Source organism: Trichomycterus rosablanca, chromosome 25, assembly GCF_030014385.1.
Source record: "Trichomycterus rosablanca isolate fTriRos1 chromosome 25, fTriRos1.hap1, whole genome shotgun sequence".
NCBI classification, from domain to species: domain Eukaryota; kingdom Metazoa; phylum Chordata; class Actinopteri; order Siluriformes; family Trichomycteridae; genus Trichomycterus; species Trichomycterus rosablanca.
Window position 1 is genome coordinate 5,175,316 of NC_086012.1, and position 16,763 is coordinate 5,192,078.

At 44.5% G+C, this 16,763-nt stretch overlaps 1 protein-coding gene across 1 annotated transcript in view; it reads left to right on the top strand.

Annotated features, from left to right (window-relative positions):
* Positions 1 to 16,763, top strand: part of atm (ATM serine/threonine kinase) — a 53,679-nt gene that overhangs the window by 29,468 nt on the left and 7,448 nt on the right. The window contains exons 38-54 of the mRNA XM_062988009.1: positions 1,079 to 1,187; positions 3,475 to 3,630; positions 4,656 to 4,764; positions 4,844 to 4,932; positions 5,545 to 5,647; positions 5,735 to 5,883; positions 7,183 to 7,287; positions 7,401 to 7,520; positions 10,046 to 10,280; positions 10,370 to 10,537; positions 11,383 to 11,502; positions 11,734 to 11,951; positions 12,047 to 12,254; positions 13,155 to 13,283; positions 13,832 to 13,972; positions 14,118 to 14,256; positions 14,683 to 14,765. Of these exons, the coding sequence (XP_062844079.1) occupies positions 1,079 to 1,187; positions 3,475 to 3,630; positions 4,656 to 4,764; positions 4,844 to 4,932; positions 5,545 to 5,647; positions 5,735 to 5,883; positions 7,183 to 7,287; positions 7,401 to 7,520; positions 10,046 to 10,280; positions 10,370 to 10,537; positions 11,383 to 11,502; positions 11,734 to 11,951; positions 12,047 to 12,254; positions 13,155 to 13,283; positions 13,832 to 13,972; positions 14,118 to 14,256; positions 14,683 to 14,765 (2,381 nt within the window). The remainder of the gene's footprint in view (positions 1 to 1,078; positions 1,188 to 3,474; positions 3,631 to 4,655; positions 4,765 to 4,843; positions 4,933 to 5,544; positions 5,648 to 5,734; positions 5,884 to 7,182; positions 7,288 to 7,400; positions 7,521 to 10,045; positions 10,281 to 10,369; positions 10,538 to 11,382; positions 11,503 to 11,733; positions 11,952 to 12,046; positions 12,255 to 13,154; positions 13,284 to 13,831; positions 13,973 to 14,117; positions 14,257 to 14,682; positions 14,766 to 16,763) is intronic.

A 16,763-nucleotide genomic window follows, 5' to 3' on the forward strand; every position in this document is an offset into this window, starting at 1 on the left:
ACCTGTACAGTGGTACCTTGTAACTTGACGTCCCGTAAACTCAAAATCTTTGAAACCCTGCGCCGTTCGTCGGGAAATTTGTACCCTTTAACTCGACATTTACCTTAAACTCAACAAAGGAATCACTACTCTAGTCTCTTACTCTGTATTTTTATTTGGTTCTTACTTTTTTAACATAATGTTGTGTTATGTATGCTTATTCGATGTACAGCACTTTGGTCAACGTAAGTTGCTTTAAGAGTGCTTTATAAATAAAATTTACTTACTTACTTACTTACTTACTTACTAAGATCGAGCATCTCCACAATTAAGAAGGATAAGGAAACAATAAAGAAGTAAAGCTTAAGTGCAGGTTTTATTGTTTTCAATTGTCGGCACTGTGGCTAGCACTGTCGCCTCAGAGCAAGAAGGTCCTGGGTTCGATCCCCAGTGCGAAGATTGCATGTTCTCCCCGTGTCTGCGTGGGTTTCCTCCGGGTGACACCGGTCCTCCCACAGTCCAAAAAACATGCAGTCAGGTTAATTGGAGACACTGAATTGCCCTATAGGTGAATGGATGTGTGTGTGTGTGTGTGTGTGTGTGTGTGTGTGTCTGCCCTGCGATGGACTGGCGCCCCGTCCAGGGTGTTACTGTGTGCCTTGCACCCACTGAAAAGCTGGGATAGTCTCCCGGTTAAGACAGTGAGCGAGTAAGTGAGGGACTCTCTCATAACTTATGCAATCACGACCTCTGCTGGATGATTGATGGCGCCTGCACAGAGACGGGAAAAGAGTGCTGTCAGGGTGTGTCTCTCCGTACACAGTGCTGATCCGCATTACACTCGTCAAAGTGTAGGTGACGAGATGCATACGGATGCTGCCCACGTGTCGGAGGGGGCGTGGGTTAGCTTCGTTCTCCTCAATCAGAGCGGGCATCGGTGGAGAGGAAGCATGAAGCAATCGGGCAATTGGACGCGCCAAAAGGGAGAAAAAGACTCGACGCCACTCCCAGAACCAACTGACATTGAGTTTCAGGGTACCACTGTATTTATTTCTGTTTCCGTAGCAACATGAGTCTTAACAAAATATCATCTCAACAGGTGAGACAGACGTTGGTGGGCAAAGTCAGCCAGATAAATGCTCTCTACGCACAATGCTGGCAGTCGTCGACTACCTCAGACAACAGAAGCGACCACTGGGACCGAACAGGTTCATTCTCGTTTGCTTACTTCTCCTATAACCAGGGCTCTACTACATTCATGGACCTCGTTTATCAAAAATCTGAATAAGTTGGGACATTTTTAACTGCTTTAGACTTCGACATCTTGGACATTTTGACTAACCGATTGCTAACTGAATTGCCGTAGGATTGCAAAAATGTTAAGTAAAGCCTTATATACACTGATCAGCCATAACATTAGAACCACCTCCTTGTTTCTACACTTACTGTCCATTTTATCAGCTCCACTTACCATATAGAAGCACTTTGTAGTTCTACAATTACTGACTGTAGTCCATCTGTTTCTCTGCATGCTTTGTTAGTCCCCTTTCATGCTGTTCTTCAATGGTCAGGACCCCCACAGGACCACCACAGAGCAGGTATTATTTAGATGGTGGATCATTCTCAGCACTGCAGTGACACTGACATGGTGCTGGTGTGTTAGTGTGTGTTGTGCTGGTATGAGTGGATCAGTTTTTAAATACTGTGTCCACTCACTGTCCACTCTATTAGACACTCCAGGGCTCTAGACTAACTTTTTGCACTGGTTGCACTGGTGCGCCTAACTTTTTTTCTTAGGTGCACCAGCACAAAAGTTAGGTGCACCCAAATTTTCGACCGCATCGCATTTAACACCGCAGTTTTACAGGTTCACTTTTTTTTATTAAATCACTGTCCACACAGGCAATATTGACTTGTAAATAACTAACAATCTGGTCAACATGGCCTTGTCTGATGATCTGTTTGCTACTGCCTGCCACTGAAAGGCAGTGGGGAGAGGGGGACACTCGGGCAGTGCATTTATCGCGGCATGTAATGTGTTTTATAGATGCATTGGGCTTTTTCAGCCTTTCAATTCGAAATGTATTAGAACCAGTCACAAATATACTATTGCCGGCCATGGTCTTCCCATGCTCTTTACAGTTAATATACTGTAGTAATTATACAGTTAATTATAGTATTATAGACTAATTATAGCACACTTATAAAAATTATAAAAATAATAATAGAGTAAATGTGTATGTATGTGTGTGTGTATATTTAAAATGATATGTATATGTTTGTGTGTGTGTGTGTATGGGGCTCTAGAGTGTTATCTTAAATGCAGTGCATTATATTATCTGCTTTACTGTATCTTTTACACAGATTCCCAAAATCGCTTGCGGTGCACTCACTGCGTATTTTGACTACATGTATTGTAATATATTATGGTCTTTTAGTTATTTTTATATTTTACTTAACGAAAATATTGTCGTGTTTTTACTTTCACTATCGCCACACTTTACCGCTAGCATTAGCCACTTGCTACTGTAGAGGGTCGGCTCACCTAGCCGCTGTCCGGTGGGGATGCTGCGGGTCTTTTGCTGTGCGGTGGTGGAGGTGTGGGAATAAAGGCACACGACAGGGTGGAGTCACTTTAACTGTTTAGTCAGGACTTAAGTGAGCGTTACAACACTTTACACCGCCGAGCTCCAGAACCCGAACTTCCATTCTGGGGACATCCGGCGAGTCTCATATACAAAACTAAACTAACTGCAGAACATCCGAACGCACGTGTATAAACCGGGTGCTGCATTCTGATTGGCTGAGCTGAATGTCGCTCACATATCACCGCTACAATAATGTCCCGCCCTTCACTATCTCTGATTGGTTTAGACCATGTTATTGGCCTAATGTGTGTCTGGTTTTTTTTCCCCTCGGACGCCTGGTCGCACCGGTGCGACCTGAGATTTTTTTTAGTCGCACCATTGAGAAATTAGGTCGCATGTGCGACCAAATTGGTCGCACTCTAGAGCCCTGCACTCCTACCTAGTCGGTCCACCTTGTAGATGTAAAGTCAGAGACGATCGCTCATCTACTGCTGCTGTTTGAGTCGGTCATCTTCTAGACCTTCATCAGTGGTCACAGGACGCTGTTGCTTGGATATTTTTGCTTGGTGGACTATTCTCAGTCCAGCAGTGACAGTGAGGTGATCCACTCATACCAGCACAACACACATTAACACACCACCATGTCAGTGTCACTGCAGTGCTGAGAATCATCCACCACCTAAATAATACCTACTCTGTGGTGGTCATGTGGGGGTCCTGACCATTAAAGAACAGCATGAAAGGGGGCTAACAAAGCATGCAGAGAAACAGATGGACTACAGTCAGTATTTGTGCTGATAAAATGGACAGTGAGTGTAGAAACAAGGAGGTGGTTTTAATTTTATGGCTGATCGCTATATAAGTAATTTTTTCACTGCTGGTCTTGATAACTGTGTCGTTGCTGCAGTGACTACGGAACCGTGTGCGAGTCCAATTTCTGGCTGGATCTGAACTATCTGGAGGTATCTCGAGCCGCACAGCTCTGTTCGGCCCATTTCACAGCTCTGCTGTACTCCGAGATCTACGTGGACAACATGCGTAAGAACATGGAGGAGAAGCGCAGGTACCAATTCTGGTCATTGATGATCTTGAGGGTTGTTTACATTTAGATTTTCAGCATTTAGCAGACGCTTTTATTTAAAGCGACTTACAGTATACAGTCTAAGCAGTTGAGGGTTAAGGGCCTTGCTCAAGGGACCAACAGTGGCAACCTAGTAGTGGTGGGGTTTGAACCAGCGATCTTCTGATTACTAGTCCAGTACCTTAACCACTAGGCTACAACATGACATCTAATAGTATTATACATATAATCTGCCCAAATCAGGGCAAGCTACAGTAATTAGCTGTGGGAGGAAACCCACACAGACACGGGGAGAACATACAAACTCCAAACAGAAAGGACCCAGACCGCTCTACCTAGGAATCGAACCCAGGACCTTTCTTGCTACCTGAAACAGGAACATGGGTGGAATAGTTTAAAACGTGAGAAGAAATAAATCAGCCAACATATTGATAACAGGATATTCCACTAGCACACCAGCACCGAGATTCGAAACTCGGCATTGCCACCGGTCAGCTGGGCGCCATCTAGCGGGCATAATTGGCAGTGCCTGCAGCAGACACTGTTCTGCTAGGGCGGGATGACCGGACTATGTGGGCGGGATGACCGGACTATGTGGGTGGGGTCTTCAAACGCTCTGTAAGGACTCTAATTGGCAGATAGAGAGGCGCCTGTGCAGAATGCATAGGTGAAAAGGGGTTCCATTAAGGGCTGCGCACAGGTCGTAGGAGGCGTGAGCAGCAATATACCCTCCTCGACTGCAATCAGGGATCCCCCAGCAGCGGAAGACAAACTGACTATGCTAAATTGGGGGGAGAAAATAGGAGAAAAACACGCTTCTTAAGAGTGATCAGGATTTTTGAGAATTTACCCACTACTGTGCATGGTATTATCAAAAGATTCCGAGAATTTAGAATGCAGAAAGAGCGAAGCTAAAAATCACTCCTAATAACATGAATAGTTCAGAAGCACGTCAGCCAATTGTATTAGGACTTGCATTAGGTTTGTTCTGATACGTGTTGCTTCAGATCTCAGACCAGGACCTCCAGGAGAATCGCGTTCGACGACGGCAGCCAGAACTTTTCCATAGACGCTGCATCCCAGAAGAGCGCAGAGGACTCTGGGATCAGTTTGCAGGTATCCAGCGTCTTTATTACGTCAGAAACGTCTGTTCTCTGGACGAATCGGCTCATTTTAAATAATGTACATTTTACAGGACACTTTGATTGAGGTGTACAGGAGCATTGGGGAGCCTGATAGTCTGTACGGATGTGGAGGTGACAAGTTAATCAATCCTCTTACTAGGTACAACCCTCATCATTAATACCAGTTGCATTTGCATCTTAATTTTTTACCCAACGTTTCCATGGGTAACGTTTTCCCAGAATACACAGGGTGAAATGTGGTAACACACTCCGGACAGGACACCAATCTATTGCCTATCATGTCTGTATGCGGATGCCTGACCAGCCGATAGCACCACTGTGGACTTTCCAAGTTTGAATCTCAGATCTGCTACCTGTCATCTTGGTGCCCCCTAGCAGACACATTTGACACTGCAGCAGACAAAATTGGTCACTAATCTGCTGGATGGGAAAAGACCGGAATAAAAAATGGGGTGGGGTTTTCGAAGCTGTATAAGGCACCCTGGTTAGTAGCCCGAGGAGCATGTGCAGAACATTGCTTGTTACTTTCCAAGGCTTAATAGCTTATCTCTATATGAGGTCGACTATTATGGTAGAGCAAGGTTCATCATCTTGTAGAGCATCCTGGTGCATCTCGTCAGCCTGCATGCTGACGGGACGGGATCCCATACACATTGTGGCACGTTCACCTCACCACCAGTCATGTGACCGTAACAATCTCAGCTCATCAGCGTCTATATAATTCAAAGGTACTTGTTTTGCGCCGTTTCAGAATCAGGACCTACGAGCACGAAGCCATGTGGGAAAAGGCCCTGGCATCGTACGACCTTCACGCCAATCTCCCAGAGGTCACGAGGCAGGTTGGCATAGTAGAGGTAAAGCTCAACCTATATAAAATAAAGTACACCACATCTGTTTACATGTTCTATACTGTTGACATTGTCCTTATGATGCACATTCAGGGACTGCAGAACTTGGGGCTGTGTGGAATCCTGAACACGTACCTCCACGGCCTGAAAAGAGGCGGCACCGAGTGGGCACCGGAGCTGAGGGAATTTCTTTTCCAGGCAGCCTGGCGGAACACCCAGTGGGAGACCGACCTGGATGAAAGGTAGGGATTCTATTGAAGGTTAAATTAGGGTGTTGCGCCGCTCAGGTGGCACAGCGGTAAAAAGCACACGCCGCAACCAGAGCTGGATCCCAAATACATGGTATCGAATCTCAGCTCTGCCTTACCGGCTCGAGACCGAATGGCAACATGAACAACGATTGGCCTGTTGTTCAGTTGGGGGGCGGGACAAAGAGCCGGATGTGGGTCTCTCTGTTACAATGGTGCAATTACGACCTCTGCCGGCTGATTAGAGGCGCCCACACAGAGATGAGGAAGAAGTGCTCTTAGGGTGCGTCTCTCCGAACGCAGCGCTAGGTGGCACAACACTCATTCTGAAATCCAGTCCAGATGCTATTTTTAGGTCCAAAAAAAGGACATATCCAGGGGAAAAAGGGGGCATACGGTCGCCCTAGTTGAATCCCTGTGTTTTCCTAACACACACCTTTGTAGGTACATGGGTACGATTTATCTCGAATCAAAACACTAATTAATTATCCCATTGGCATCCCATTTGAAGTGATGGATCAAAGTGTAACATTGGGTAGCAGCTGCGATTGTGGTCGGCGATCAGTGCCAAGGGATGTGGATCCCAGAACAAAGCTTTGTCTCTTTTGTTTCAAACACACTTTGTGTGTGTGTGTGTGTGTGTGTGTGTGTGTGTGTGTGTGTGTGTGTGTGTGTGTTTTATTAATAGTTTCCCTAATTTTTTATTCATTCTGTTCAGCCGCTGCTGCATTAAAAATTGCACCCATCATAACTGGCTGCTGTGGAGGAAATAATAATCAGGGAAAGACTTTGTAACAAGGCAGACGTGCTTCAGTCCATTGATCTGTAGCTGTTGTGATGCTTCGTGGTGTGAGATGCAAAAACTCCCTCTGCAGCAGTAACGACGCCTTCTGTGTTACCCGGTCTTTACCGGAAGAACTATTTCCTCAGGCTGCATAATAAAACGTTATCAAGGGAGCTTGGGTGGCACAGGGGTCCCAGCAGAGGCATCGACCTGGTCGGACGTCTGTGTTTCAAAGAGGGAGGGAAGGTCGGATAGGGTTTCTTGCCGCTACGATTTGCGCTTTCTGAGACCCTTACGCTGACAGGTGATAAGAAGTGGCTGCAGATCGTGTGGACGCCCAGCCAGGTCGTTGGCTCTGCTGGTGTGCCAGCGTGTTAGACCTCTAGGACAGTCGAACGCCTTCGAATCATGAAGACGCCGTCGTTTTTGTGGAAACACACAGGTTACGACAGCTTTTGCTGGTGACGATTGGAGACGAACTGGCTAAAACTGAATCTCTTTGTTTGTAGGAGTGAGAAACTGAATCCTGGCTTCAATGAGTCAATGTTCTCAGCCCTGCAAGCCCTAAAGGACAAGGACTTCAGCATGTTTGAGCAAACTCTGAAATATACCAGGTAATAAATAGATAAATCCAAGTGCATTACACTGTAACTACATGGTAATAGAGATAAAATGCTGTTTAAATTTCCACTGACATTTTATCTGTGTTTTTTTAATGTTCTGTCAGGGGTAACGTGGTCGAGGAGCTCTGTCGGGGCAGTTTGGAGGCTGTGTCCTCTCTTTATCCGGCTCTACGCAGCTTACAGATGATTGAGGAGATCCAAAGTGTCAAGCAACTGTTCTCAAGGTAAATCTAAGTTCATATATATATATATATTTATATATATATATATACAGTGTATCACAGAAGTGAGTACACCCCTCACATTTCTGCAGATATTTAAGTATATCTTTTCATGGGACAACACTGACAAAATGACACTTTGACACAATGAAAAGTAGTCTGTGTGCAGCTTATATAACAGTGTAAATTTATTCTTCCCTCAAAATAACTCAATATACAGCCATTAATGTCTAAACCACTGGTAACAAAAGTGAGTACACCCCTTATTGAAAGTTCCTGAAGTGTCAATATTTTGTGTGGCCACCATTATTTCCCAGAACTGCCTTAACTCTCCTGGGCATGGAGTTTACCAGAGCTTCACAGGTTGCCACTGGAATGCTTTTCCACTCCTCCATGACGACATCACGCAGCTGGCGGATATTCGAGACTTTGCGCTCCTCCACCTTCCGCTTGAGGATGCCCCAAAGATGTTCTATTGGGTTTAGGTCTGGAGACATGCTTGGCCAGTCCATCACCTTTACCCTCAGCCTCTTCAATAAAGCAGTGGTCGTCTTAGAGGTGTGTTTGGGGTCATTATCATACTGGAACACTGCCCTGCGACCCAGTTTCCGGAGGGAACTTCAGTATTTCACAGTACATATTGAAGTTCATGTGTCCCTCAATGAAATGTAACTCCCCAACACCTGCTGCACTCATGCAGCCCCAGACCATGGCATTCCCACCACCATGCTTGACTGTAGGCATGACACACTTATCTTTGTACTCCTCACCTGATTGCCGCCACACATGCTTGAGACCATCTGAACCAAACAAATTAATCTTGGTCTCATCAGACCATAGGACATGGTTCCAGTAATCCATGTCCTTTGTTGACATGTCTTCAGCAAACTGTTTGCGGGCTTTCTTGTGTAGAGACTTCAGAAGAGGCTTCCTTCTGGGGTGACAGCCATGCAGACCAATTTGATGTAGTGTGCGGCGTATGGTCTGAGCACTGACAGGCTGACCCCCCACCTTTTCAATCTCTGCAGCAATGCTGACAGCACTCCTGCGCCTATCTTTCAAAGACAGCAGTTGGATGTGACGCTGAGCATGTGCACTCAGCTTCTTTGGACAACCAACGCGAGGTCTGTTCTGAGTGGATCCTGCTCTTTTAAAACGCTGGATGATCTTGGCCACTGTGCTGCAGCTCAGTTTCAGGGTGTTGGCAATCTTCTTGTAGTCTTGGCCATCTTCATGTAGCGCAACAATTCGTCTTTTAAGATCCTCAGAGAGTTATTTGCAATGAGGTGCCATGTTGGAACTTTCAGTGACCAGTATGAGAGAGTGTGAGAGCTGTACTACTAAATTGAACACACCTGCTCCCTATGCACACCTGAGACCTAGTAACACTAACAAATCACATGACATTTTGGAGGGAAAATGACAAGCAGTGCTCAATTTGGACATTTAGGGGTGTAGTCTCTTAGGGGTGTACTCACTTTTGTTGCCGGTGGTTTAGACATTAATGGCTGTATATTGAGTTATTTTGAGGGAAGAATAAATTTACACTGTTATATAAGCTGCACACAGACTACTTTTCATTGTGTCAAAGTGTCATTTTGTCAGTGTTGTCCCATGAAAAGATATACTTAAATATCTGCAGAAATGTGAGGGGTGTACTCACTTTTGTGATACACTGTATATATATATATATATATATATATATATATATATATATATATATATATATATATATATATATATATACCATTCAGATAAACATTTTGGGTCTACAATTACTAAATGTTGCCCATCAGTTGTACATTTTACCCCCGGCCTCATTTAACTATTCCAAGGAACCAGCACAATACCCCAACTGCCAAGATGTACCATTCTCAGCACTGCACTGACACTATCATGGTAGTGTGTGTTGCACTGGTATGAGTCTTCCAGGTGCAGCAGGGTCGGGATTCTTAAACACCCCAATGCTGATGCAAAAGGGGTAAGGGCAAAGCGCTCTGCCCAGAAAACATAAACAAGCTCTAATCTAACAGTACTAAGGGTAATAAGTCAGTGTAAGTCTGCAGTGGTCAGTATCTATCAAAAGTGGTCCAAGGAAGGAACAGTGGTAAACCGGCGACAGGGTCATGGGCGGTCAAGGCTCATTGATGCAGGATGGGAGCGGAGGCTGGGCCGTGTGGTCCGATCCAACAAATGAGCTACTGTAGCTCAAATTGCTGAAGAAGTTAATGCTGGTTCTTATAGAAAGGTGTCAGAATACATAGTGCATCGTGCCAATGCTGACCCCTGTCCGCCGCCGAAAGCGCCAACAATGGGCACTTGAGCATCGGAATTGGACCACGGAGCAATGGAAGAAGCTTCCTGGTCTGATGAATTACGTTTTCTTTTACATCACGTGGATGGCCGGGTGCGATGGCCTACCTAAGCATTCTTGCAGACCATGTACAAAGTGTATAAAACATGACGTTAATATCCTAATAAATAATAATAATAATTACTCGCTGTGTGTGTGTGTGTCTTGTACACAGACCTGTCAATGAACTTACCCTGCTGGAGGTCTACAGAAAGTGGCATCAGCATCTAGACCTGCTACCGGACAGCGACTTCAGCCTGGTGGAGCCGATCATGGCTCTGAGATCCTCCATTCAGGAGACACTCCTCACATGTGATCCCGACCGTGACAGAAAGAGCTTCCTCGGCTCCTCCTACCCCTCACACCTGATGGAGCTGTGCAGGCTGGCACGCTCGGCGGGTAACACGCAGGTTTGCATTTCGGACGTCTTCTGAGACGAACTTTTTTTTATAACCGCTGCTTATGCTTTGTAAACCATGACAGCGTGTGTGTGATTTAGCTGGCGGAGAGGGCGGTGTTTCAGATGAAGAAGCAGAGCCGGGCGGATGTAGGAACTGGCACCGGCTGGGCATGGCAGCTGGAGGAGGCCCAAGTGTTCTGGGTGAAAAAGGAGCAAGGGCTCGCTCTGGGTCTGCTCAAACAGATGATCGATAAGCTTGAGGATTTGGTGAGTGGCTCAGTTTTTTTTTTTTAATAGTTTGAATTTTTTATATTGTTTTTAATTATTATTATTATTTTTTTTTTGCTATTTTTTTATTTATTTATTTTATTTATTGCTATTTTATTTAATTTGCTATTTTATTTATGCATTTTCTCCCAATTTAGTGTTGTCAATTTGTCTTCCTTTTCTGGAAGATTCCGGTCATGTCCGAGGGGGGGTATTTTTGTGTGCCTCGTGCTCCTTCTGACGGTGTACAGTCCACCGACCCTTTTTTTCGTGTGGGGCCATTATTCGTGCACAGGGAGCCAGGCACTGATCTTAATGCTCCTCCACTTTCTTTTCAGGCGCCTCTGGCTACTAACCAGGGTCCTTGCACAGCGTTGAAGACCCCACCCACTTTCAGTCCGGTCTTTTCCCACCCGGCAGACTTTAATGACCAGTTTTGTCTGCTGCAGGCATTGTCAATTATGCCCGCTAGGGGGCGCCCGGCAGACCGGTAGCAGAGCTGAGGTTCGAACTCGAAGTTCAGAGTCCCAGCGCTGGTGTGCTAGTGGATTATCCCAATATTTCCAGGATTTAGCAGATGGTTTAATCCAAAACCTGTAAGAATCGTGACTGTATACAATCCAAGCAATTGAGAGTTAAGAGTTTTGCTCAGGGGTCCAACAGTGGCAACCTGGCAGACTTTGGGCTTTCTCATGGTTTTGGTATGGGGTGTCCAGTATCCAATAGCTTTTTACCACCTAACTATGAACAAAAAATAGAATTGACTTATTTACTTATTGTTTATTGTTTTAGATCAGTGTATATATACGGTATATATATATATTTGTGTGTGTTCGTGTTCACAGGTGGACATAAACCCTGCAGTTGTTCCGGTGTACGCTGAGTGTTTGAGGTTGTGCGGGAGCTGGCTTGCTGAAACCTGTTTAGAAAGTCCCGCTGTAATACTGGAAAACTATCTGGAGAGGGTTTGTATATCCAACTTATTAAAGATCTAGTCTCTTAAGGGGTAGATAAATAATATTATATTTGGCTGACTTTCCAATTAGGAAAAGGGCAGAACATTCCTCCTCAAAATGCCTTGATATTTCATGATACCAGTCACATGGTCAATGGTCACATGGACAGATCCTTGTGTGTCCAGTGTCCTTGTATTTATTAAGACTTTAAAAATATGTCTTTTTTTTTTTTTTGGCCAGGCCGTTGAGGTAATCGTGGGACACGGCGAAGCTTCGGACATCAAACTGCAGAGCCAGAAGACTCAGGCTTTCTTATCGCTGGCCCGCTTCTCTGACGCACAGTATCAGAGCATCGAGAACTACATGAGGTCGTCAGAGTTTGAGAACAAGCAGGCTCTGCTGGAGAAAGCCAGAGAGGAAGTGGAGCTTATGAGAGAGAGAAAAGTCAGCAACAACAGGTGTTTCAGACCGGGTGGTTTATTAACTTATTTAATTACATTTTGGGGTTTTAATAATTAACGTTCCGTTTCTATTCTATGTTTTTACATTTCAGGTACACGGTAAAAGTACAGAGAGAGCTGGAACTTGATGTCCGGGCTTTAGACAATCTAAAGACCGACCGCAAGCGTTTTTTGTTAAAAGCCATAGAGAACTACACGCACTGTCTGGCTTTGGGCGAGGAGCACGACACCTGGGTGTTCAGGTTGGCGTCGCTCTGGCTGGAAAATGCAGATGTTAAGAATGTCAATGACATGATGAAGGTGAGGGGACTGCTGGTCGTCAATGGAAAGGGTTCTTAATGGACTCACAAAAAGATGGATGGATGCATAGATAGATGGATGGATGCATAGATAGATGGATGGATATATGGAGATGGATGGATGGATAGATGGATGGATGCATAGATAGATGGATGGATAGATATGGATGCATAGATAGATGGATGGATATATGGAGATGGATGGATGGATAGATGGATGGATGCATAGATAGATGGATGGATAGATATGGATGGATAGATGGATGGATGCATAGATAGATGGATGGATAGATGGATGGATAGATAGATGGATGGATAGATAGATGGATGAATATATGGAGATGGGTGGATGGATGGATGGATGGATAGATGGATGGATAGATGGATGGATGGATGGATATATGGAGATGGATGGATGGATGGATGGATAGATGGATGGATGAATATATGGAGATGGATGGATGGGTGGATGGATGGATGGATGGATATATGGAGATGGATGGGTGGATGGATGGATGGATAGATGGATGGATATATGGAGATGGATGGATATATGGAGATGGATGGATGGATGGATGGATGGATGGATGGATGGATAGATGGATAGATAGATAGATAGATAGATAGATAGATAGATAGATAGATAGATAGATAGATAGATAGATAGATGGCTGGGTATATGAAGATGGATGGATGGATGGATACATAGATATATGGCTGGATATATGGAGATGGATGGATGGATGGATAGACAGATATGTGGTCAGTTGGTGATCCTATAGGTTTCATGGACTATAAATTGATAGAGTAGAATACAGAGCAACAGATGGGTCACAGTCAGTAATTGTAATAACATAGCCTACTAAGTGAAATGTATGTGTGTGTGTCCTTGCAACAATAGGATGGTGTGAAAAAAATCCCATCGTACAAGTTCCTGCCCCTGATGTACCAGCTGGCGGCTCGAATGGGCACCAGAGTGTCTAACCCAGTCACGTCAGAAGATGTGGGGTTCCACAATGTTCTCAATGAGGTACAGCTTTAAAAAAAGTGTTTTTATTTACAGAAGTATTCAAACCCTTGCTATGAGTGTTAGCTGTTGTCAGGTCTATCCTGTTTGCTTCTGTTAGTTATATATAGATGTGTCTAGAACTCAGTTGGTGTCGATATGTTGCATTTGATTGGATGAAGTTTGGAAACATAGTTTGTCACTCCTGGATTGGGGCACTCGGGTGGCACAGCAGTCTATTACACTAGCCCGCTACTTCTGAGATCCTGGTTTGAATCTTAGCGGTGCTATTGTCCAGCCAGGTGTCTACACAGACATGATTTGCTATATCTCTGGAAGGGATGGCCAAAGCCCTTCAATGGATTGGCCCCGTCTCCAAGGTATTCTTGCCTTGCGCCCAGTGTCTACTGGTAAAACCAGACCCGCCTCGACCCTGACCAGCACACTATTAAGGCCCACAACACAACGTATGCAAAACCTCAAGTGGTCTGAATACTTTCTGAATCTACTGTATTTTAAAGTATTATTTGTTGCATCCCTAACATGAATGATCACCATTGATCTCTCCTCAGCTGATTTGTAGGTCTTCCATGGACCATCCTCATCACACACTCTTCATTATCTTCGCTCTGGTCAACGCAAACAAGGATGAGAACTTTTCACGAAGCCGACTGTCCAAGACCGGCGTGCGTCAGCCTTCGCCCCTGGACTTGGTACCTCCAGCACACATTCGTTTGTTTTGCTGTATTTTGAGCATAGATCTAGCTGATGTGCCAGCCAGTTCTTACCTCCAGCGTGACTGTGAGGATTTTGGGTTGGGTGAAGTGCCGATTTAAACTGAACGCTGCTGTTCTGCAGGACAGAGCCGACGTCGCCCAGAAAATCCTGGACGTGATCCGGAAGCAGAGGGCAGAGTTGATCCAGGGCATGGAGAGGCTCTGCAATGCATACATCACTCTGGCGTACATGGATGCCAGCAGACATAAAACTGAGAAGAGTGAGTCATTAGGACGTTTATACTTTTGTTGAAATAGCTTAAACGGGGGCACTCGTGTGGCGCAGTGGTCTAATACACTATTGCGCCGATGCGAGTTCGAATCTCAGCAAACCTACCGACCTGGCCGGGCGGGTTTGAGGGAAGACGGGTTGACTGGGTCTCTTCATGCGATCTCTGGGACTGGTCCAGGCCCTGTATGAGTGTTGCAGTAGTCACATGGATACACAATATGGCTTTGTGTGGCAACCCAACACTAGCAGCTCATAAGAAGTGGTCACAGATTGGACACCTGTCCGATGTGGTGATCCTGCTCTGCTTTATCACATTAAGGGTTGTACAACTGGCAGCGAATTCTAAATTGGGAATTGGAAATGACTAAATCTTTCATCTCTTCTGATCTTCTGAACGTTTACTGTGTTTATACAGAGGCCATACCCATTCCAGCAGATCAGCCCATCATGGAGATCAAAGATATGAATGATGTCACAATCCCCACCATGGAGATCAAGGTAAAAGTTTAACTGAATTTACCGCGATGCTTTTTCCAGGGAACATGGTTGACTAAGTTGACTTGGCTGCTCTTCTAAACCTCTTTAGCTCCTTTCAAAACTACCATCTGCTCTTCCGTCTACCCAATGCCACTTCCGCTCCCCCTGAAGGTGTCCCGGGCATTCAGGAATACTGTTGCTATGAAGAGGTGTACATGATCTGCAACAATCTTTAGGAAGGCGGTATGTTTCAAAGTACCGTCCGCACAGATGCCAGGACCCAAGGTTTTCTAGCATAACATTACCCTGATCACCGCATTGCCTTTGCTGGCTTGCTAAGTGACACGCCCATACCTGACTGTCCCCACTAGGCTGCCTTCTTCCATTGCCTTACGGCCCAGTGGCCAGGTTGACCGGCTGCTCCTCCATGGACAACATTTGATCAGTACTAACCACTGCATTCTGAAAACAGCCCACAAGACCCCTCCTGCTGAATAAGGGCAGCCTTATTCCTTATGTATAGGGCACTTATGTATAGGGAAGCCTTATGTATAGGGCAGTTATGTATATGGCAGCCTTATTCCTTATGTATAGGGCAGTTATGTATAGGGCAGCCTTATTCCTTATGTATAAGGCACTTATGTATAGGGAAGCCTTATGTGTAAGGCACTTATGTATAGGGCAGTTATGTATAGGGCAGCCTTATTCCTTATGTATAGGGCAGTTATGTATAGGGCAGCCTTATTCCTTATGTATAAGGCACTTATGTATAGAGAAGCCTTATGTATAGGGTACTTACAGTATGTATAGGGCAGTTATGTATAGGGTACTTATGTATAGGGCAGTTATGTATAGGAAAGCCTTATGTATAGGGCAGTTATGTATAAGGCACTTATGTATAGGGCAGTTATGTATAGGGTACTTATGTATAGGGCACTTACGTATGTATAGGAAAGCCTTATGTGTAGGGCACTTATGTATAGGGCACTTATGTATAGGGCAGTTATGTATAGGAAAGCCTTATGTATAGGGTACTTATGTATAGGGCACTTATGTATAGGGCAGTTATGTATAGGGTACTTATGTATAGGGCACTTATGTATAGGAAAGCCTTATGTATAGGGCACTTATGTATAAGGCACTTATGTATAGGGCAGTTATGTATAGGAAAGCCTTATGTATAGGGTACTTATGTATAGGGCACTTATGTATAGGGCAGTTATGTATAGGGTACTTATGTATAGGGCACTTATGTATAGGAAAGCCTTATGTATAGGGCACTTATGTATAGGGCAGTTATGTATAAGGCACTTATGTATAGGGCAGTTATGTATAGGGTACTTATGTATAGGGCAGTTATGTATAAGGCACTTATGTATAGGGCAGTTATGTATAGGGTACTTATGTATAGGGCAGTTATGTATAAGGCACTTATGTATAGGGCAGTTATGTATAGGGTACTTATGTATAGGGCACTTATGTATAGGAAAGCCTTATGTATAAGGTACTTATGTATAGGGCAGTTATGTATAGGGCACTTATGTATAGGAAAGCCTTATGTATAGGGTACTTATGTATAGGGCACTTATGTATAGGGCACTTATGTATAGGGCAGTTATGTATAGGGTACTTATGTATAGGGCACTTATGTATAGGGCAGTTATGTATAGGGTACTTATGTATAGGGCACTTATGTATAGGAAAGCCTTATGTATAGGGCACTTATGTATAGGGCAGTTATGTATAAGGCACTTATGTATAGGGCAGTTATGTATAGGGTACTTATGTATAGGGCAGTTATGTATAAGGCACTTATGTATAGGGCAGTTATGTATAGGGTACTTATGTATAGGGCAGTTATGTATAAGGCACTTATGTATAGGGCAGTTATGTATAGGGTACTTATGTATAGGGCACTTATGTATAGGAAAGCCTTATGTATAAGGTACTTATGTATAGGGCAGTTATGTATAGGGCACTTATGTATAGGAAAGCCTTATGTATAGGGTACTTATGTAT